We start from the raw sequence: 23318 nt of genomic DNA, 5'->3' as shown, positions 1-23318 counted from the left end.
GGATTGGCTTCTTCCTTGCCGAGCGGCCTTTCAGGTTGTGTCGATATAGGACTCGTTTTACTGTGGATATAGATACTTTTGCACCTGTTTCATCCAGCATCTTCACAAGGTCCTTTTGCTGTTGTTCTGGGATTGATTTGCACTTTTTGCACCAAAGTACATTCATCTTTAGGAGACAGAACCGCATCTCCTTCCTGAGCGGTATGACGGCTGCATGGTCACATGGTGTTTATACTTGCATACTATTGTTTCTCCAGATGAACGTTGTAGCTCGTGTTTCTTGGCCCAAGTCTCTTCTTCTTTTTGGTGTGCTTGAGTAGTTCTGGGATTGATTTGGTGTAGCGAGCCGGTCGCATCCGCGCTTCGGTCTCCTTCGGTCTGCAGGTTGTATAACTTTTTCATTACATTTCATTACATTTCATTATAGTACAACGGTCTGATTTGTCTAATCTTAGCAATTTCTTCTTAGCTAGCTACATAGCCGTCGTTGTATCAAAGATAATTGCGTAATTATCGTATTTCGTCGTCCTCCTATCTGCCCAACACGTTCACCGTCTACCGTAGCACTGTAGTAACTATCACACTCAACTGAACGACTTGATTAGTGTAGTATTAGCTAGCTACATAGTTGTCTTTGCTGTCTTCGTAACCAAGATAATTGTGTAGTTTAGAGTGTGTAGTCTTAGAGTGATTATCTTAATTTACCGAGGTTAGCTAGCCAGCTATTTTGTCGTCCTTAACGTAGGAGACACTCCTAGCTAGCCAACAGCCAGCTAACGTCTACTGAATAGAACTTTCGCATTCCGGTCGCATTCCGCTTCGCTCCACAGGTAGTATCACATTTTCATTTCATTTCATTACAGTCCCAACGGTGTGATTTGTTTGATCGTAGCTAGCTACATAGCTAGCTACATAGCCGTCTTTGTTTCAAAGATAATTGTGTAGTCTAGAGCGATTTTCTAGGTTAGCTAGCCAGCTATTGTCGTTCTCCTAACGCAACGTAACGTAACCAACACTGCTAGATAGCCCCCGAATAGCAGCATTGTAGAAACTTCACACTCAACGGAACGACTTGATTTGGGTAGTGTCAACAACGCAGCTAGCCTACCTCAGCAGTACTGTATCATTTTAATCATTTTAGTCAATTAGATTCTTGCTACGTAAGCTTAACTTTCTGAACATTCGAGACGTGTAGTCCACTTGTCATTCCAATCTCCTCTGCATTAGCGTAGCCTCTTCTCTAGCCTGTCAACTATGTGTCTGTCTATCCCTGTTCTCTCCTCTCTGCACAGACCATACAAACGCTCCACACCGCATGGCCGCAGCCACCCTAATCTGGTGGTCCCAGCGCGCACGACCCACGTGGAGTTCCAGGTCTCCGGTAGCCTCTGGAACTGCCGATCTGCGGCCAACAAGGCAGAGTTCATCTCAGCCTATGCCTCCCTCCAGTCCCTCGACTTCTTGGCTCTGACGGAAACATGGATCACCACAGACAACACCGCTACTCCTACTGCTCTCTCTTCGTCCGCCCACGTGCTCTCGCACACCCCGAGAGCTTCTGGTCAGCGGGGTGGTGGCACCGGGATCCTCATCTCTCCCAAGTGGTCATTCTCTCTTTCTCCCCTTACCCATCTGTCTATCGCCTCCTTTGAATTCCATGCTGTCACAGTTACCAGCCCTTTCAAGCTTAACATCCTTATCATTTATCGCCCTCCAGGTTCCCTCGGAGAGTTCATCAATGAGCTTGATGCCTTGATAAGCTCCTTTCCTGAGGACGGCTCACCTCTCACAGTTCTGGGCGACTTTAACCTCCCCACGTCTACCTTTGACTCATTCCTCTCTGCCTCCTTCTTTCCACTCCTCTCCTCTTTTGACCTCACCCTCTCACCTTCCCCCCTACTCACAAGGCAGGCAATACGCTCGACCTCATCTTTACTTGATGCTGTTCTTCCACTAACCTCATTGCAACTCCTCCAAGTCTCCGACCACTACCTTGTATCCTTTTCCCTCTCGCTCTCATCCAACACTTCCCACACTGCCCCTACTCGGATGGTATCGCGCCGTCCCAACCTTCGCTCTCTCTCCCCCGCTACTCTCTCCTCTTCCATCCTATCATCTCTTCCCTCTGCTCAAACCTTCTCCAACCTATCTCCTGATTCTGCCTCCTCAACCCTCCTCTCCTCCCTTTCTGCATCCTTTGACTCTCTATGTCCCCTATCCTCCAGGCCGGCTCGGTCCTCCCCTCCCGCTCCGTGGCTCGACGACTCATTGCGAGCTCACAGAAAAGGGCTCCGGGCAGCCGAGCGGAAATGGAGGAAAACTCGCCTCCCTGCGGACCTGGCATCCTTTCACTCCCTCCTCTCTACATTTTCCTCCTCTGTCTCTGCTGCTAAAGCCACTTTCTACCACTCTAAATTCCAAGCATCTGCCTCTAACCCTAGGAAGCTCTTTGCCACCTTCTCCTCCCTCTTGAATCCTCCTCCCCCTCCCCCTCCTCCCTCTCTGCAGATGACTTCGTCAACCATTTTGAAAAGAAGGTCGACGACATCCGATCCTCGTTTGCTAAGTCAAACGACACCGCTGGTTCTGCTCACACTGCCCTACCCTGTGCTCTGACCTCTTTCTCCCTCTCTCTCTCCAGATGACATCTCGCGTCTTGTGACGGCCGGCCGCCCAACAACCTGCCCGCTTGACCCTATCCCCTCCTCTCTTCTCCAGACCATTTCCGGAGACCTTCTCCCTTACCTCACCTCGCTCATCAACTCATCCCTGACCGCTGGCTACGTCCCTTCCGTCTTCAAGAGAGCGAGAGTTGCACCCCTTCTGAAAAAACCTACACTCGATCCCTCCGATGTCAACAACTACAGACCAGTATCCCTTCTTTCTTTTCTCTCCAAAACTCTTGAACGTGCCGTCCTTGGCCAGCTCTCCCGCTATCTCTCTCAGAATGACCTTCTTGATCCAAATCAGTCAGGTTTCAAGACTAGTCATTCAACTGAGACTGCTCTTCTCTGTATCACGGAGGCGCTCCGCACTGCTAAAGCTAACTCTCTCTCCTCTGCTCTCATCCTTCTAGACCTATCGGCTGCCTTCGATACTGTGAACCATCAGATCCTCCTCTCCACCCTCTCCGAGTTGGGCATCTCCGGCGCGGCCCACGCTTGGATTGCGTCCTACCTGACAGGTCGCTCCTACCAGGTGGCGTGGCGAGAATCCGTCTCCACACCACGTGCTCTCACCACTGGTGTCCCCCAGGGCTCTGTTCTAGGCCCTCTCCTATTCTCGCTATACACCAAGTCACTTGGCTCTGTCATAACCTCACATGGTCTCTCCTATCATTGCTATGCAGACGACACACAATTAATCTTCTCCTTTCCCCCTTCTGATGACCAGGTGGCGAATCGCATCTCTGCATGTCTGGCAGACATATCAGTGTGGATGACGGATCACCACCTCAAGCTGAACCTCGGCAAGACGGAGCTGCTCTTCCTCCCGGGGAAGGACTGCCCGTTCCATGATCTCGCCATCACGGTTGACAACTCCATTGTGTCCTCCTCCCAGAGCGCTAAGAACCTTGGCGTGATCCTGGACAACACCCTGTCGTTCTCAACTAACATCAAGGCGGTGGCCCGTTCCTGTAGGTTCATGCTCTACAACATCCGCAGAGTACGACCCTGCCTCACACAGGAAGCGGCACAGGTCCTAATCCAGGCACTTGTCATCTCCCGTCTGGATTACTGCAACTCGCTGTTGGCTGGGCTCCCTGCCTGTGCCATTAAACCCCTACAACTCATCCAGAACGCCGCAGCCCGTCTGGTGTTCAACCTTCCCAAGTTCTCTCACGTCACCCCGCTCCTCCGCTCTCTCCACTGGCTTCCAGTTGAAGCTCGCATCCGCTACAAGACCATGGTGCTTGCCTACGGAGCTGTGAGGGGAACGGCACCTCAGTACCTCCAGGCTCTGATCAGGCCCTACACCCAAACAAGGGCACTGCGTTCATCCCCCTCTGGCCTGCTCGCCTCCCTACCACTGAGGAAGTACAGTTCCCGCTCAGCCCAGTCAAAACTGTTCGCTGCTCTGGCCCCCCAATGGTGGAACAAACTCCCTCACGACGCCAGGACAGCGGAGTCAATCACCACCTTCCGGAGACACCTGAAACCCCACCTCTTTAACCTCTTCAGTCGACCCTCTACTTTTTTGAACATTTTGTTAAAAATCGCGCAACATTTCAGCGCCCTGCTACTCATGCCAGGAATATAGTACGTTCATATGGTTAGAATGTGTGGATAGGAAACCCTCGGACGTTTTTAAAACTGGTTAAATCACGACTGTGGCTATTACATAACGTGCGTTACATCGGAAAGCACAGGAAAACCTGATCACAGAAAATGGAAATAAATATCCTTGCGCCACTTCCAGCAATTGTTAACAGTGAGCCGAATTAGATAAGACCGAGCATTCAACTCCCACAGCATCCCCGTGTTGTCGAGAGTCTTGTGAATTTAATCATCTTTGATTCTTGGTTGAACCGAAAGAGGGGCACCGCTTACCTCCGGTCTCCGCCCAGATCATTCCGGAAGAGCTCTCTCCTGAAATTTTTTCCAAGACGATAGCTAATGATATTTACATCGCCTACGGATGATTTTTATCGCTTATTAACGTTTACTAATACCTAAAGTAGCATTACAAACGTATTTCGAAGTGTTTTGTGAAAGTTTATCGTCTACTTTTTGAATTTAAAAAAATGACGTTACGTTGTGAAATCGCTGTTTTTTTCGTTTATCACACAGTCTACATATAACGATATCTTGGCTTTATATGGCCCGATTTAATCGAAATAAAGACCCAATAGTGTTTATGGGACATCTAGGAGTGCCAACAAAGAAGATGGTGAAAGGTAATGACTGTTTTCTATTTTATTGTGCGGTTTGTGTAACGCCGAAATGCTAATTATTTTGTTTACGTCCCCTGCTGTGCTTTTCTGTTGTAGTGTATTGGTGCATGCTATCAGATAATAGCTTCTCATGCTGTCGCCGAAAAGCATTTTAAAAATCGGACTTGTTGCCTGGATTCACAACGAGTGTAGCTTTAATTTGATACCCTGCATGTGTATTTTAATGAACTTTTGAGTTTTAACTAATACTATTAGCATTTAGCGTAGCGCATTTGCATTTCCAGAGCTCTAGTTGGGACGCAAGCGTCCCAAGTAGAGGCAACAGGTTAAGGAATACCTAGGATAGGATAAAGTAATCCTTCTCACCCCCCCCCCCTTAAAAGACCTAGATGCACTATTGTAAAGTGGCTGTTCCACTGGATGTCATAAGGTGAAAGCACCAATTTGTAAGTCGCTCTGGATAAGAGCGTCTGCTAAATGACTTAAATGTAAATGTAAATGTACCTCCAAAGGATGAACCAGACTTGTGGAGGTCTACATTTTTTTCTGAGGTCTTGGCTGATTTCTTTTGATTTTCCCATTATATCACGCAAAGAGGCACTGAGTTTGAAAGTAGGCCTTGATTTCTATCCACAGGTACACCTCCAAATGACTCAAATTATGTCAATTAGGCTATCAGAAGCTTCTAAAGCCATGCATTTTCCAAGCTGTTTAAAGGCACAGTCAACTTAGTGTATGTAAACTTCTGACCCACTGGAATTGTGATACAGTGAATTATAAGTGAAATAATCTGTCTTTAAACAATTGTTGGAAAAATGACTTGTGTCATGCACAAAGTAGATGTCCTAACAGACTTGCTAAAACTATAGTTTGTTAACAAGACATTTGTGGAGTGGTTGAAAAAAAGAGTTTTAATGTCTCCAACCTAAGTGTATGGAACTTCCGACTTCAACTGTAAATTAGGAGTGTTGCGACAAACACATTCCCCATCCAAACTGGTTCCCCTCATTTGACAAATTGAGTCGTCTGCAGTGACTCTTGTCAATCTTTGTTTATGAAGTCAACACTGCCAGCATGGTGTAGACTAGGGTACAGTAGAATGTACTGCAGATTGAAGCAGTACATTGTAAACACATGAGCTGAGACCTATTGAAGAGTGCCTGCAGGCTATAGGGTCTAACACCATTGGGCTAACCAGCAGGTTTCCACATTCCGCTGGTCGGTTTATGAATAGGAGAGGAGTACGTGGCTGCCTGGCAGGCAACGCTAGTCTAGTCCACCTGGGGAACAGCATCGGTGCAGACGGTCACAGAGCGGTCAAACTGAACCGCTGACGGTCCAATACTTTAGATGGGAGAGAGAACAACAGACCAGACAGAGCACTGGCCATCATGTTAGGGGAGATATCCTCCCGCTGTTTATGTTAGGGGAGATATCCTCCCGCTGTTTATGTTAGGGGAGATATCCTCCCGCTGTTTATGTTAGGGGAGATATCCTCCCGCTGTTTATGTTAGGGGAGATATCCTCCCGATGTTTATGTTAGGGGAGATATCCTCCCGATGTTTATGTTAGGGGAGATATCCTCCCGATGTTTATGTTAGGGGAGATATCCTCCCGATGTTTATGTTAGGGGAGATATCCTCCCGGTGTTTATGTTAGGGGAGATATCCTCCCGGTGTTTATGTTAGGGGAGATATCCTCCCGGTGTTTATGTTAGGGGAGATATCCTCCCGGTGTTTATGTTAGGGGAGATATCCTCCCGGTGTTTATGTTAGGGGAGATATCCTCCCGATGTTTATGTTAGGGGAGATATCCTCCCGATGTTTATGTTAGGGGAGATATCCTCCCGATGTTTATGTTAGGGGAGATATCCTCCTGATGTTTATGTTAGGGGAGATATCCTCCTGCTGTTTATGTTGGGGGAGATAACCTCCTGTTGTTTATGTTGGGGGAGATAACCTCATGCTGTTTATGTTAGGGGAGATATCCTCCTGTTGTTTATGTTAGGGGAGATATCCTCCTGTTGTTTATGTTGGGGGAGATAACCTCCTGTTGTTTATGTTGGGGGAGATAACCTCCTGTTGTTTATGTTAGGGGACATATCCTCCTGATGTTTATGTTAGGGGAGATAACCTCCTGTTGTTTATGTTAGGGGAGATAACCTCCTGTTGTTTATGTTAGGGGAGATAACCTCCTGTTGTTTATGTTAGGGGAGATATCCTCCTGCTGTTTTCTTTTGGTGCATGAAATTGGAAGAGGGGGTCAAATACAACTTCAATACCAGGAGTGTTGTGTCAGCAGGCTGTGTGTATGTTTGTGTTCGTCTGCTGGTCTGTTTGAAGAGCGAGAGGGACAGAGAATCCTGTCAGCAAGCGCCACGCTGTGTGTTCTCTCTGTACCCCGGCTTCCTCACAGCTGTCACCACACACACGCCGACAAAACCAAACACACACACACCCATACCAGATGGGGGGCCATTTGTTTGTCAGGAATATTTCTTCATTACTGTCACCGGGGGGGATTTCCTTAATGCAAGTGTTTCATCTCCGGCATTAACGAGGATGAAAGGAATTTGTTAAGAGGAGCGATTACCTCATTTACTGTCAACCTACCGATAGCACACTGATCTACCTCACACACTGTCAACCTACAGATAACACAGTGATAGGCAGATGACAAGAAAATTTACAACAGAATTTCAACATTCTTGGAAGGACACTCAACAAGCACAGCACTTCCACAAATGACTGATGATTGGCTGAGAGAAATTGATGATAAAAAGATTGTGGGGGCTGTCTTATTAGACTTCAGCGCAACTTTTGACATTATTGATCATAGTCTGCTGCTGGAAAAATGTATGTGTTTTGGCTTTACACCCCCTGCTATAATGTGGATTAAGAGTTTCTTGTCTAACAGAACACAGAGGGTGTTCTTTAATATTAGACTATCAAATATAATCCAGTTAGAATCAGGAATTCCCCAGAGTAGCTGTTTGGGCCCCTTGCTTTTGAACTTTTTTACTAATGACATGCCACTGACTTTGAGTAAAGCCAGAGTTTCTATGTATACGGATGACTCAACGCTATACAGGTCAGCTACTACAGCGACTGAAATGACAGCAACACGCCACAAAGAGCTGCAGTTAGTTTCAGAATAAGTTAGCCCTAAATATTTCTAAAACTAAAAGCATTTTAGCTCACTGAACTCACTAAACTCTAAACCTCAACTAAATATTGTAATAAATAAGGTGGAAATTGAGAAAGTTGAGATGATTAAACTGCTTGGAGTAACACTAGATTGGAAACTGTCATGGTCAAAACATATTGATGCAGTAGTAGCTAAGACGGGGAGAAGTCTGTCTATAATAAAGCGATGCTCTGTTTTAACAACACTATCAACAAGGCAGGTCCTACAGGCCCTAATTTTGTCGCACCTTGACTATTGTTCAGTCGTGTGGTCAGGTGCCACAAAAACGGACTAAGGAATATTGCAATTGGCTCAGAACAGGGCAGCACGGCTGGCCCTTGGATGAAAACATAGAGAAAACATTAACAATATGCATTAGGGCCTCTCCTGGCTGAAAGTGGAGGAGAAATTGACTTCATCACTATTTTCATTATTGAGAGGTATTGACATGTTGAATGCACCGAGCTGTCTGTCTAAACTACTGGCACAAAGCTCGGCACCCATGCATACCCCACAAGACATGCCACCAGAGGTCTCTTCACAGTCCCCAAGTCCAGAACAGACTATGGGAGGCACACAGTACTACATAGAGCCATGACTACATGGAACTCTATTCCACATCAGTAACTGACGCAAGCAGTAAAAAACTAGAAAAAAAACCTTATGGAACAGCAGGGACTGTGAGGCAACACACACTAGTTTGAGAAACAGACTCCTCAACTAGCAGCTTCATTAAATAGTACCCGAAAAACACCCGTCTCAACGTCAACAGTGAAAATGCGACTCCGGGATGCTGGCCTTCTAGGCAGAGTTGCAAATAAAAAGCCATATCGCAGACTGGCCAACAAAAATAAAAGATTGAGATGGGTAAAAGAACACAGACTCCGGTCAGAGGAACTCTGCCTAGAAGGCTAGCATCCCAGAGTCGCCTCTTCACTGTTGACATTGAGACTGGTGTTTTTCAAGAATAGACTGACGAGTTTCAGAAGAAAGTCTTTGTTTCTGTCCATTTTGAGCCAGTCATCGAACCCACAAATGCTGATGCTCCAGATACTCAACTAGTTTAAAGGCCAGTTTAATTGCTTCTTTAATCAGAACAACAGTTTTCAGCTGTGCTAACATAATTGCAAAAGGGTTTTCTAATGATCAATTAACCTTTTAAAATTATAAACTTTGATTACCTAACACAACGTGCCATTGGATCACAGGAGTGATGGTTGCTGATAATTTGCCTCTGTATGCCTATGTAGATATTCCATTTTTATTTAAATCTGCAGGTTCCAGCTACAATAGTCATTTACAGCATTAACGTCTACACTGTATTTCTGATCAATTTGATGTTATTTTAAAATGAACAATTGTTTTCTCTTTTTTTTCTTTCAAAAACAAGGACATTTCTAAGTGACCCCAAACTTTTGAACAGTAGTTTAGGTAGAGGTCTGTTCAGAGTAGGGCCCTCATTAGGTAGGTAGAGGTCTGTTCAGAGTAGGGCCCTCATTAGGTAGGTAGAGGTCTGTTCAGAGTAGGGCCCTCATTAGGTAGGTAGAGATCTGTTCAGAGTAGGGCCCTCATTAGGTAGGTAGAGGTCTGTTCAGAGTAGGGCCCTCATTAGGTAGGTAGAGGTCTGTTCAGAGTAGGGCCCTCATTAGGTAGGTAGAGGTCTGTTCAGAGTAGGGCCCTCATTAGGTAGGTAGAGGTCTGTTCAGAGTAGGGCCCTCATTAGGTAGGTAGAGGTCTGTTCAGAGTAGGGCCCTCATTAGGTAGGTAGAGGTCTGTTCAGAGTAGGGCCCTCATTAGGTAGGTAGAGGTCTGTTCAGAGTAGGGCCCTCATTAGGTAGGTAGAGGTCTGTTCAGAGTAGGGCCCTCATTAGGTAGGTAGAGGTCTGTTCAGAGTAGGGCCCTCATTAGGTATGTAGAGATCTGTTCAGAGTAGGGCCCTCATTAGGTAGGTAGAGGTCTGTTCAGAGTAGGGCCCTCATTAGGTAGGTAGAGGTCTGTTCAGAGTAGGGCCCTCATTAGGTAGATAGAGATCTGTTCAGAGTAGGGCCCTCATTAGGTAGGTAGAGGTCTGTTCAGAGTAGGGCGCACATTAGGTAGGTTGAGGTCTGTTCAGAGTAGGGCCCTCATTAGGTAGATAGAGATCTGTTCAGAGTAGGGCCCTCATTAGGTAGGTAGAGGTCTGTTCAGAGTAGGGCCCTCATTAGGTAGGTAGAGGTCTGTTCAGAGTAGGGCCCTCATTAGGTAGGTAGAGGTCTGTTCAGAGTAGGGCGCACATTAGGTAGGTAGAGGTCTGTTCAGAGTAGGGCCCTCATTAGGTAGATAGAGATCTGTTCAGAGTAGGGCCCTCATTAGGTAGGTAGAGGTCTGTTCAGAGTAGGGCCCTCATTAGGTAGGTAGAGGTCTGTTCAGAGTAGGGCCCTCATTAGGTAGGTAGAGATCTGTTCAGAGTAGGGCCCTCATTAGGTAGGTAGAGGTCTGTTCAGAGTAGGGCCCTCATTAGGTAGGTAGAGGTCTGTTCAGAGTAGGGCCCTCATTAGGTAGGTAGAGGTCTGTTCAGAGTAGGGCCCTCATTAGGTAGGTAGAGGTCTGTTCAGAGTAGGGCCCTCATTAGGTAGGTAGAGGTCTGGATCCTTCCGCTCCACAGTAATGTCATGGAGAACGGTGGAAAACACAGAGTTTCTCATTTCAGGTCCAGATGTCAACCAATGTTCAAGAAGATGTGCCATACACAAGGAGTCTGGTAATGGTAGTTTGTCTTCATGTGACACCAACACTGTGGCATTAAGGATCTAAAATGACCGCATAGGACTGTTTAAGGTCAAAATTGACTTGCCTGTAACCAGAGGTTGTGGCTGTCTTGTGGTCGACCGTTGACTGTGCACTGGAAGGTGGCGGTCTGCCTAGCGTTGACCTCCACACCTTTGATGTGGAGGAAGTGTGGGGTGCTCACTGCAAAATAGATATACACACACATTAATAACCTAGACCATATGAAGCATTCTAATTAAAGTATATTCATGTATTATTGTCTCATCCACTATCAGTTGAATTTAATTACAGTCTAACATTTCCATTCCATTCATATTGAGCATACAGTGGGTAAATTCATACTTTTTTTCCCCTCAGGATTTCCATTTCTCAATCTATCCAATAGGCTGGGCATGTACAGTTGAAGTCGGAAGATTACATACATCTTAGGCAAATACATTTAAACTCAGTTTTTCACAATTCCTGACATCTAATCCTAGTAAAAAAAAAATCCCGTTTTAGGTCAGTTAGGATCACCACTTTATTTTAGGAATGTGAAATGTCAGAAAAAATAGTAGAGAGAATGATTTATTTCAGCTTTTTTTGGTAGCATTGCCTTTACATTGTTTAACTTGGGTCAAACGTTTTGGGTAGCCTTCCACAAGCTTCCCACAATAAGTTGGGTGAATTTCGGCCAATTCCTCCTGACAGAGCTGGTGTAACTGAGTCAGGTTTGTAGGCCTCCTTGCTTGCAGACGCTTTTTCAGTTCTGCCCATACATTTTCAATAGGATTGAAGTCAGGACTTTGTGATGGCCACTCCAATAACTTGACTTTGTTGTCCTTAAGCCATTTTGCCACAACTTTGGAAGTATGCTTGGGGTCATTGTCCATTTGGAAGACCCATGTGCGACCAAGCTTTAACTTCCTGACTGATGTCTTGAGATGTTGCTTCAATATATCCACATAATTTTCCCTCCTCACAATACCATCTATTTTGTGAAGTGCACTAGTCCCTCCTGCAGCAAAGCACCCCCACAACATGATGCTGCCACCCCCGTTCTTCACGGTTGGGATGGTGTTCTTCGGCTTGCAAGCCTCCCCATTATTCCTCCAAACATAACGATGGCCATTATTGCCAAACAGTTCCATTTTGTTTCATCAGACAATACTCTAAAAAGTACGATCTTTGTCCCCACGTGCAGTTGCAAACCGTAGTCTGGCTTTTTTATGGCAGTTTTGGAGCCGTGGCTTCTTCCTTGCCGAGTGGCCTTTCTGGTTACGTCGATATAGGACTTGTTTTTATTGTGGATATAGATAATTTTGTACCCGTTTCCTTCAGCATCTTCATAAGGTCCTTTGCTGTTGTTCTGGGATTGATTTGCACTTTTCTCACCAAAGTACGTTCATCTCTAGGAAACAGAACGCATCTCCTTCCTGAGCGGTATGACGGCCGCGTGGTCACATGGTGTTTATTTTTAGGTCGACCGATTAATCAGAATGGCTGATTAATTAGGGCCAATTTCAAGTTTTCATAACAATCGGTAATCAGCATTTTTGGACACCGATCATGGCCGATTACATTGCACTCCACGAGGAGACTGCGTGGCAGGCTGACTACCTGTTATGTGAGTGCAGCAAGGAGCCAAGTTAAGGTGCTAGCTAGCATTAAACGTATCTTGTAAAAAAACAATGAATCTTAACATAATCACTAGTTAACTACACATGGTTGGTGATATTACTAGTTTAACTAGCTTGTCCTGCGTTGCATATAATCAATGCGGTGCCTGTTAATTTATCATTGAATCACAGCCTACTTCGCCAAACGGGTGATTTAACAAGGGCATTCGCGAGAAAAGCACTGTCGTTGCACCAATGTGTACCTAACCATAAACATCAACACCTTTCTTAAAATCAATACACAAGTACATATTTTAAAACCTGCATATTTTGTTAATATTGCCTGCTAACATGAATTTCATTTAACTAGGGAAATTGTGTCACTTCTCTTGCGTTCTGTGCAACAGAGTCAGGGTATATGCAGTAGTTTGGGCCACCTGGCTCATTGAAAACTGTGTGAAGACTATTTCTTCCTAACAAAGACCGCCAACTTTGCCAAACGGGGGATGATTTAACAAAAGCGCATTTTCGAAAAAAGTACAATCGTTGCACGAATGTACCTAACCTTAAACATCAATGCCTTTCTTAAAATCCATACACAGAAGTATATTTTGTTAAACCTGCATATTTAGCTAAAAGAAATCCAGGTTAGAAGGGAAATTGTGTCACTTCTCTTGCGTTCTGTGCAACAGTGTCAGGGTATATGCAACAGTTTGGGCCGCCTGGCTCGTTGCGAACAAATTTGCCCGAATTTTACGTAAAAATGACATAACATTGAAGGTTGTGCAATGTAACAGGAATATTTAGACTTATGGATGCCACCCGTTAGATAAAATACGGAACTGATCTGTATTTCACTGAAAAGAATAAACGTTTTGTTTTCAAAATTAGTTTCCGTATTTTACAATATTAATGACCTAAAGGCTCGTATTTCTGTGTGTTATTATGTTATAATTAAGTCTATGGTTTGATATTTGATAGAGCAGTCTGACTGAGCGGTGGTAGGCAGCAGCAGGCTCGTAAGCATTCATTCAAACAGCACTTTTGTGCATTTTGCCAGCAGCTCTTTGCTGTACTTCAAGCATTGAGCTGTTTATGTCTTCAAGCCTTTCAACTCCTGAGATTAGGCTGGTGTAACCGATGTGAAATGGCTGGCTAGTTAACGGGGTGAGCACTGTTACACTGGCAATACTAAAGTGCCTATAAGAACATCCAATAGGTATATGAAATACAGATGGTATAGAGAGAAATAGTCCTATAATTCCTATAATAACTACAACCTAAAACTTCTTACCTGGGAATATTGAAGACTCATGTTAAAAGGAACCACCAGCTTTCATATGTTTTCATGTTCTGAACAAGGAACTTAAACATTAGCTTTTTTAAATAGCACATATTGCAGATTTACTTTCTTCTCCAACACTTTATTTTTGCATTATTTAAACCAAATTGAACATGTTTCATTATTTATTCGAGGCTAAATGGATTTTATTGATGTATTATATTAAGTTAAAATAAAAGTGTTCATTCAGTATTGTTGTAATTGTCATTATTACAAATAAATAAATAAAAATCGTCCGATTAATCGGTATCGGCTTTTTTTGGTCCTCCAATAATCTGTATCGGTTTGAAAAATCATAAAATCGGTCAACCTCTAGTGTTTATACTTGCATACTATTTTTTGTACAGATGAATGTGGTACCTTCAGGCATTTGGAAATTTCTCCCAAGGATGAACCAGACTTGTGGAGGTCTACCATTTTTTTCTGTGGTCTTGGCTGATTTCTTTTGATTAACCCATGATGTCAAGCAAAGGGGGACTGAGTTTGATGGTAGGACTTGAAATACATCCTCAGGTACACTTCCGATTGACTCAGATGTCAATTAGCCTATCAGAAGCTTCTAAAGCCATGACATCATTTTCTGGAATTTAAAGGCACAGTCTGTTTAAAGGCACAGTCAACTTAGTGTATGTAAACTTCTGACCCACTGGAATTGTGATACAGTGAATTATAAGTGAAATAATCTGCCTGTAAACAATTGTTGGAAAAATTACAAATGTCATGCACAACGTAGATGTCCTAACCGACTTGCCAAAACTATAGTTTGTTAACAAGATATTTGTGGAGTGGTTGAAAAACATACGTAAACTTCTGACTTCAACTGTATATAGCATCTTCCGCAAGTCATACTAAACAAGGACGTGGTTAAAGAGTTGGGCAAGTAACTGAAAGGTTGCTGGATCGAATCCCCAAGCTTACAAGATAGAAATCTGTCATTCTGCCCCTGAGCAAGGCAGTTAACCACGGGTGACCAAAACGTGGATCTCGATTAAGGCAGCCCCCCGCACCTCTCTGATTCAGAGGGGTTGGGTTAAATGCGGAAGACACATTTCAGTTGAATGCATTAAGTGTTACAACTGACTAGTATCCCCCTTTCAACTAAACAGCCTATTATCCTTTAATCCCACAAAAAAAAAAAAATCACATTTCTTCTCTGTTGGCCTAACCTTGGTCTGATCGCTTGAGCCACGCGGGCTGAAATCTGACGAGATTCAATCAAACATCTTTTTTTACCTTCTTCCCAGGAGTCTCTGGGACAGCATTTTCAATCAGGATATTACAGTGGCGAGAGGAGGTCAGGAGGCATGAAAATAAGCCGTGGGGAAAATATTCAAGCCGGGGAAAGTTTAAACCTGTCGTATCTCTCCAGAGTTCAAGGATATTAGAAGAAAGTTTAAACCTGTCGTATCTCTCCAGAGTTCAAGGATATTAGAAGAAAGTTTAAACCTGTCGTATCTCTCCAGAGTTCAAGGATATTAGAAGAAAGTTTTCACAGACGCAACAATAGCGGGAAATGCGAAAGCAGTGGGGGGGGGGGAGATGAAAACATAAACAAATGTCCCTGTGTTCAGAGCACCCAGTGTTTTTGGAGGTGTAATGGGGAAATGCGAAAGCAGTGGGGGAGGGGGGAGATCAAAACATAAACAAATGTCCCTGTGTTCAGAGCACCCGGTGTTTTTGAAGGTGTAATGGGGAAATGCGAAAGCAGTGGGGGAGGGGGGAGATGAAAACAAACAAATGTTCCTGTGTTCAGAGCACCCAGTGTTTTTGGAGGTGTAATGGGGAAATACGAAAGCGGTGGGGGAGGGGGAGATGAAAACATAAACAAATGTCCCGCCCCTGTGTTCAGAGCACCCGGTGTTTTTGGAGGTGTAATGGGGAAATTTAAGATGAATAAAGTTCATATTCAGTTTACAGCAACTATCCAATACTTTGCACATTTACAGGTTTCCCTTTCTGTAATACAACTGATGTCCAGGGTTCTATTTGTGACACTCATTTGTGTCTGGGTTGATGGCCACAACTTGTTTCTGAATGTTATGGATTGCATTCATATCTGTTGACAGAACAGAACATTGGTGCTGTGAGATTAGAATATAACGGCCTGCTTAGAGAAAGCCAGTTAGGCATTTTCTCTGCTTCTGTGCTGGAGGTGTCTGTTGCAACTTGTAATTAAACTAGATTGATTTTGATAGACTTTATCAATGACTGCTCTCCTCTCCCAATCTTCAAATTCCCATTACAGGGAACAAAACATGCTTCCTCGTAGCCTTGTTGATACAGTGTGTGTGTGTGTGTGTGTGTGTGTGTGTGTGTGTGTGTGTGTGTGTGTGTGTGTGTGTGTGTGTGAGATAAGGGGGGGGTTGTCCCCTTAGTCAGGCAGCTGAACTAACAACAAAGCTGACGTATCTGGGTCAATCTAAATGTCTAATGGAAGTTGGATCACCACCTCACTAACGCAAGGATGAAAGTCCATGCTAATCAAATTATGTAAAGGACTTTTTAATTAGCTCCCCCTTGTCTCTCCGTGTTCGAAGCGGGCGGGCCGTGGCGGGCGACGACCTTGATTCTGATATCTGAGATGAGGTACACTATAGTACACGCCACGGAACTCTGTGGTAGGCAATTAAAAAAGCTCTTGTGAAGTAACGGCGGCCCTGATATCTCCCAGCTCAGCACTCCCCTAATCTTTGGAGCGGAGGGCTAATGGTATTGCCCTGCTTCAACTGGGATACAAGCCTGAACCTGGGCCAAACTCAAAAAGAAGTCAACGTTCTCATGAGGCTAAGTACCTCTCTTTGTTGACACGTAATCTGTTGAGTGCCCTTGGAAAGTCACACACCACTCTACGCAGCGACGCTGTTAATAAAACAACTATATAAAACTGAAATGTGATGCAGAAAAATGTGAGATGTTTCCGCGTGTTTATATCTTCATTCAACATCATGTGAGCGGCGGTGTGAGGGCCGATCTACGCAGTGAGCGGCGGTGTGAGGGCCGATCTACGCAGTGAGCGGCGGTGTGAGGGCCGATCTACGCAGTGAGCGGCGGTGTGAGGGCCGATCTACGCAGTGAGCGGCGGTGTGAGGGCCGATCTACGCAGTGAGCGGCGGTGTGAGGGCCGATCTACGCAGTGAGCGGCGGTGTGAGGGCCGATCTACGCAGTGAGCGGCGGTGTGAGGGCCGATCTACGCAGTGAGCGGCGGTGTGAGGGCCGATCTACGCAGTGAATCCTCACACATTCCTTGTGGAGTGGTTGTTCCTCGGCAGAGGGGTCTTCCTCGGCACCTGGCTAAGCAGATCTGTGAGTTCTATCCGAGGCAATTAGTCTAGCATACTCACACAGAACTTTACAAATCTGGGGGAGGATTGTGTCTCAGGGAGTCTTTCCTGGAGAGCAGGAGAATGACAGGAAGCTTGCTCCCCTCCCCTCTTTTTGCCTTTGTCTCAGTGAAACACATTTAATATGACGGGCTGTGTAGTATATCCTGGCTTCATTCATGTCACAGGACGGGCTGGAAATCTATTCCCCAGAAAAATACCGATATGGAGTTCACTATATAGCAAAGACATGGGTCGGTAGGTGACAGCAATATAACTAGTGAGGAGCGAGAGATTAGGGAGGGAGGGGGCTGAAGAGTGACAACCTAGTGAGTTATGGGACTTGACTACATAACACATTCATTGTGTGCGTGCATGCGTAGCAGTGGAGACTTACTGCACTGGTGGCCTTGCAAGACGATGCTCTTGATGGCCAGTAGGCCTCGTTGTCCTGTGCTCGCCGCCTCAAAGACAATCTGCAGAGGGGAGGAGAGAAAGAGAGGGAGGGAGGTGAGAGGTTGGTAGTTGGCACAAACATAAAGAGCATCCCTAGTGCATTTCCTGTGATCTAGAAAACTGGCCATAGAGAAGGCTCATTTCCTCCCAACGCTCTACACAGTCCCCATCGTGGATTTAAAAGCTTTGGATGGGTGTGAGCATCGGTTGGAGAGAGTCGCCACCATTATTCAATCCATGAGACGGAAAACAGACCGAGATGGCTCCTGTGCTTCCATTCACTGTATGTTGAGTGAGGGAGGAGGGAGAAGCCGGGATATGATACAGTTTATGGGGCCCCGGCCCACACGAAGCCTTCAAACATGAGTTAGGGGGCTGAGGATTGGGTTACTGTTACATGGACCTTTTCCTTGGACTTTCAAACAATGGGGCCTGCGTCTATGATGACTGGGTCTATTTATATTCCTGAATCATGGCTTCCAGACAGCAGGCGTTTAGCTATGAGGTATATTCTATCGGCTGGATTCCCAGCTCCTCCTCTTTAGCAGGCGTTTAGCTATGAGGTATATTCTATCGGCTGGATTCCCAGCTCCTCCTCTTTAGCAGGCGTTTAGCTATGAGGTATGTTCTATCGGCTGGATTCCCAGCTCCTCCTCTTTAGCAGGCGTTTAGCTATGAGGTATATTCTATCGGCTGGATTCCCAGCTCCTCCTCTTTAGCAGGCGTTTAGCTATGAGGTATGTTCTATCGGCTGGATTCCCAGCTCCTCCTCTTTAGCAGGCGTTTAGCTATGAGGTATATTCTATCGGCTGGATTCCCAGCTCCTCCTCTTTAGCAGGCGTTTAGCTATGAGGTATATTCTATCGGCTGGATTCCCAGCTCCTCCTCTTTAGCAGGCGTTTAGCTATGAGGTATATTCTATCGGCTGGATTCCCAGCTCCTCCTCTTTAGCAGGCGTTTAGCTATGAGGTATATTCTATCGGCTGGATTCCCAGCTCCTCCTCTTTAGCAGGCGTTTAGCTATGAGGTATGTTCTATCGGCTGGATTCCCAGCTCCTCCTCTTTAGCAGGCGTTTAGCTATGAGGTATATTCTATCGGCTGGATTCCCAGCTCCTCCTCTTTAGCAGGCGTTTAGCTATGAGGTATATTCTATCGGCTGGATTCCCAGCTCCTCCTCTTTAGCAGGCGTTTAGCTATGAGGTATATTCTATCGGCTGGATTCCCAGCTCCTCCTCTTTAGCAGGCGTTTAGCTATGAGGTATATTCTATCGGCTGGATTCCCAGCTCCTCCTCTTTAGCAGGCGTTTAGCTATGAGGTATATTCTATCGGCTGGATTCCCAGCTCCTCCTCTTTAGCAGGCGTTTAGCTATGAGGTATGTTCTATCGGCTGGATTCCCAGCTCCTCCTCTTTAGCAGGCGTTTAGCTATGAGGTATATTCTATCGGCTGGATTCCCAGCTCCTCCTCTTTAGCAGGCGTTTAGCTATGAGGTATGTTCTATCGGCTGGATTCCCAGCTCCTCCTCTTTAGAAGATCTTCTTTGTCAGTGCTGTTTCATTCTGAGTTCAACCATGTTTTCACTACTGGTGTGAGAAAGAGTTAAGGTGAACACATCATAAAGATACGACCTAAACCATTTGAAATTATGTCTGCTCCTCCACTTCCCAGTAGAGCGATGGCTGCTCCTCCACTTCCCAGTAGAGCGATGTCTGCTCCTCCACTTCCCAGTAGAGCGATGGCTGCTCCTCCACTTCCCAGTAGAGCGATGGCTGCTCCTCCACTTCCCAGTAGAGCGATGTCTGCTCCTCCACTTCCCAGTAGAGCGATGTCTGCTCCTCCACTTCCCAGTAGAGCGAAGTCTGCTCCTCCACTTCCCAGTAGAGCGATGTCTGCTCCTCCACTTCCCAGTAGAGCGATGTCTGCTCCTCCACTTCCCAGTAGAGCGATGTCTGCTCCTCCACTTCCCAGTAGAGCGATGTCTGCTCCTCCACTTCCCAGTAGAGCGATGTCTGCTCCTCCACTTCCCAGTAGAGCGATGGCTGCTCCTCCACTTCCCAGTAGAGCGATGGCTGCTCCTCCACTTCCCAGTAGAGCGAAGTCTGCTCCTCCACTTCCCAGTAGAGCGATGTCTGCTCCTCCACTTCCCAGTAGAGCGATGGCTGCTCCTCCACTTCCCAGTAGAGCGATGGCTGCTCCTCCACTTCCCAGTAGAGTGATGGCTGCTCCTCTATTTCCCCAATGCTGTTGGGTTACAGTGATGCTGTTTTGTTCAGTGATGGGGAGTGAACAAGGGCAGAAGGGAACAACTTCCTGGTATGAAGCGCGGCCACTAAGTCAACTCTAAGTATCTGACTTGACTCGGTCACAGAAGACAGAAATGAGGTCAAGCGAGACAATAGGTCCGTTGGCTATGGGTGGCAGGCGTCTAGTTAAGATCAAGACTGAAAAGCCCCCAACCATGGTAGTCACAGTGTTCAAAGTTTCCGAACAGCGAAAATAAACACTTAAGATAACAGAACTATGTGGGGCCCAGATAGGAGGTCAGTAGATGCAAGAACACCCAAAACAAAAACAAATGTCTGGGTAGACAGAGTCAAGAGTGTCAAATGAAATCGATCAAATAAAATGTGTTTCCTTGTAATCTAAACAGTCAAAGGGGGGCTTACATACCTTGTTATTCATTATTCACTGTGTATTTATTCCTAGTGTCACTATTTCTGCTACTATTACTTCATCTTTATCTCTGCATTGTTGGAAAGGGACCCGTAAGAAAGCATCACTGTTAGTCTACACCTGTTGTTTATGAAGCATTTAACAAATAAAATGTGATTTGTGATCTAAGCAGATTACGTCCCAAGGACAAATCAATTTAGAGGAGATTGCAACGCTATAGGCTATGCTTTACATCCAGCTCCCATTCCACCCATGATTATTTTCAAACTCCTTCAATAGAGCAGACACAATAAGGTAGACAGCATCAAAACAGCACCCTATTCCACATATAGGGCCCTGGTCAAAAGTAGGGAATAGGGAAGCATTTAGGACACAGGCCTAGGCCTCATAGCTGTGTGCATGCACACCTCATATCAGTCTGATGTCCAAAGCCCAGAACTGGATGCAGAAATGATCTTTACTCCATTCGTCAAGCCTACCACATTAGCTGAAGTAGGATGTATTGTTGAGGGACCATACCTAGTCCAATGTAACCTGCTTAAAAATGGCCTTTTCTGTGTGTGTTACCACGGAGGACCCAAACACACTAGTCCCAATGCACCGCAGACAAGGAGGATGAAAATGAGTCATTAGCCACAAGATAACATTGTTGAGCTGAGGCCAAACAAGATGCCTTTATTAAAACCATTCAAATGGGTTTTAATAGACTTCCATCCCTCTCCTCCTCTCTCTCGCTTCCTTTTGAGCGACGGCAGACGCCTCGGCCGCTAATTATTCCTTTACGAGGGCCTAATTTTGAAAAAGGAAATGAAAAATAAACACCAGAGTGTGAAATGTCACGACGTGCCGCAGAGGTAATTAAACCTCAGGTTGTTAATGTTTGTCGCCGTGGTGATGCTAAGCAACCTGCTCGACCCCGGCGGACCCCCGAACACCCCTCCCCCGCCTCCTCCCGCCCTCCCCCTCATGCCCTCGTGTTTTGGTTTATCTCCTACATTAGCTGCATCTCGTTAATGAGCTCAATTAGCCATGACAACGTTCATGTGGTTAGTGAGTGCTAGAGAACGAAGTTTGCTTTTCTTTTGCATAATGTGTAATCTAAAGTGAGTAGTGCTCCTCTGGTGTTCGTGCTTATTACTTTACTACATGGCGTCCTTAGTGGAACATCAGATTCTCCACATCTTTTACAACATTTGTTGTCAGTAAGTTGTTGAAACTTCCTAAGAACAAAAGGCTGATCTCATGCATAATAACAGACGAGAAGAGATGACCCTCCTGGCTCTCTCACCTTCCCTCACTTGCGCCCAACCTCCGCCCTCCCTCCCTAGCGCCCAACCTCCCTACCTAGTGCCCTCGTTCCCTGATTAAATAATTATGCTATGTTGCCAGTGTTCCTTTACAGTTCACCTGGTAATTGTGATTGTGTCTTAAAATGGAATTGGAATAACAGAGCAGAGATGAACAAAGCAAAATGTCAGGGTCAAGATTGTAGTATGACGAGCTGAAGAAGGAAATTACCATATTCGAAATGCAAGGCGTTATCAATTAAACGTTTCTCAAGAGCGAACCAAACATTGCTATGTAACAAGACCTGTGCTGATGGACTGGCAGTGTAAACGGAGTGGAGAGAAAACCATACGCTGTAATTACAAATAAGTGACAAAGTAGGTTCTGTATTTCAGGTGGTTTTCATTTTGACAAACACTTAAATATACTGTGCAATTACAGAAACCCCATAATTACTTGCTACATTGTCATTAGGTATAGAGCTTCATTACGCTTTTCCATTGTTAATCTGAGAGGGTAACAACAAGTCACAATTTTGCATTCCTCGCAAATTCTGCTCAGTGTAGAGAGTCTCCTTCTGCCCAGTGCCTCTGTGGAACAGATGGAGGTGATTTCTCTGGGGAAACGTGGAGATGGATTTATCCCTCTTCCCCATCAGTCTCTCTAGGGCAAACCTCACAGGCCTGTGTGTTTCCATTGTGTCAGCACTGGCATTGCTGACCCTGCGTCTGTGACCCTGCGCGCGCGTATCTGTGACCCTGCGTGCGCGTGTGTGTCTGTGACCCTGCGTGGGAGGAAACCAAACATTTGGTGTGAGCGGTAATTTCCTGGGCAGGAAATCCACAGCTCTGCAGCCTGAGAGTGATGCTAGAAAATGGTTTGACCTCCAGAGACCTGTACTGCCATAGAGCTGCAATGACAACACATGAACTCTGGCAAAGTTGAATATTATTATGTCATGCTAATGGGCGGTGTTTAAAAATGGATCTCTTGCTGGGAACATGTCTGATGGGTTCTCATCTCCACCCACATTACCTCTACATTAGTTACATCAGTCTGGATGTACAGCCCCCCAGAGGAAAACAACACAGTCTACCATTTCCTACCTGGCCACAGTACAACATGACTTTGACTTGAACAAAACATTACATTTCCTGAACAGTAGGGCCCTTAAAGACAACCATACCCCCTGTTCTATGTGCCCTTTTTATAGCCCCATCCCACTAAACCCCACCCCATCCCCACCTTACTAACCCCCACCCCCATCTTACTAACCCCCAGCCCCATCTTACTAATACCCACCCCCACCTTACTAACCCCCAACCCCCACCTTACTAACCCCCATTCCCACCTTAGTAACCCCCACCCCCACCTTACTAACCCCCATCCCCACCTTACTAACCCCCATCCCCATCTTACTAACCCCCATCCCCACCTTACTAACCCCCATCCTCACCTTACTAACCCCCATCCCCACCTTACTAACCCCCATCCCCACCTTACTAACCCCCAGCCCCACCTTACTAACCCCCATCCCCACCTTACTAACCCCCATCCCCACCTTACTAACCCCCATCCCCACCTTACTAACCCCCATCCTCACCTTCTTACTAACCCCCATCCCCACCGTACTAACTTCCAGCCCCACCTTACTAACCCCCACCCCCACCTTACTAACCCCCACCCCCACCTTACTAACCCCCCATCCCCATCTTACTAACCCCCACCCCCATCTTACTAACCCCCACCCCCCCCACCTTACTAATCCCCCCATCCCCACCTTACTAACCC

At 45.8% G+C, this 23318-nt stretch overlaps 1 protein-coding gene across 10 annotated transcripts in view; it reads right to left on the bottom strand.

The window, feature by feature from the left end:
- LOC115123979 (receptor-type tyrosine-protein phosphatase mu-like) overlaps positions 1–23318 on the bottom strand; it is a 399895-nt gene that overhangs the window by 261997 nt on the left and 114580 nt on the right. For all 10 annotated transcript variants that reach the window (XM_065006960.1, XM_065006962.1, XM_065006965.1 and 7 more), the window contains exons 4-5: positions 17508–17586; positions 10914–11029 (exon numbers count right to left, since the gene is read on the bottom strand). In XM_065006960.1, the coding sequence (XP_064863032.1) occupies positions 10914–11029; positions 17508–17586 (195 nt within the window). The remainder of the gene's footprint in view (positions 1–10913; positions 11030–17507; positions 17587–23318) is intronic.

Source organism: Oncorhynchus nerka, linkage group LG22 (assembly GCF_034236695.1).
Source record: "Oncorhynchus nerka isolate Pitt River linkage group LG22, Oner_Uvic_2.0, whole genome shotgun sequence".
NCBI classification, from domain to species: Eukaryota; Metazoa; Chordata; class Actinopteri; order Salmoniformes; family Salmonidae; genus Oncorhynchus; species Oncorhynchus nerka.
The sequence above is the reverse complement of the archived record's forward strand: the minus strand, read 5'-3'. Positions and strand labels throughout refer to the sequence as shown.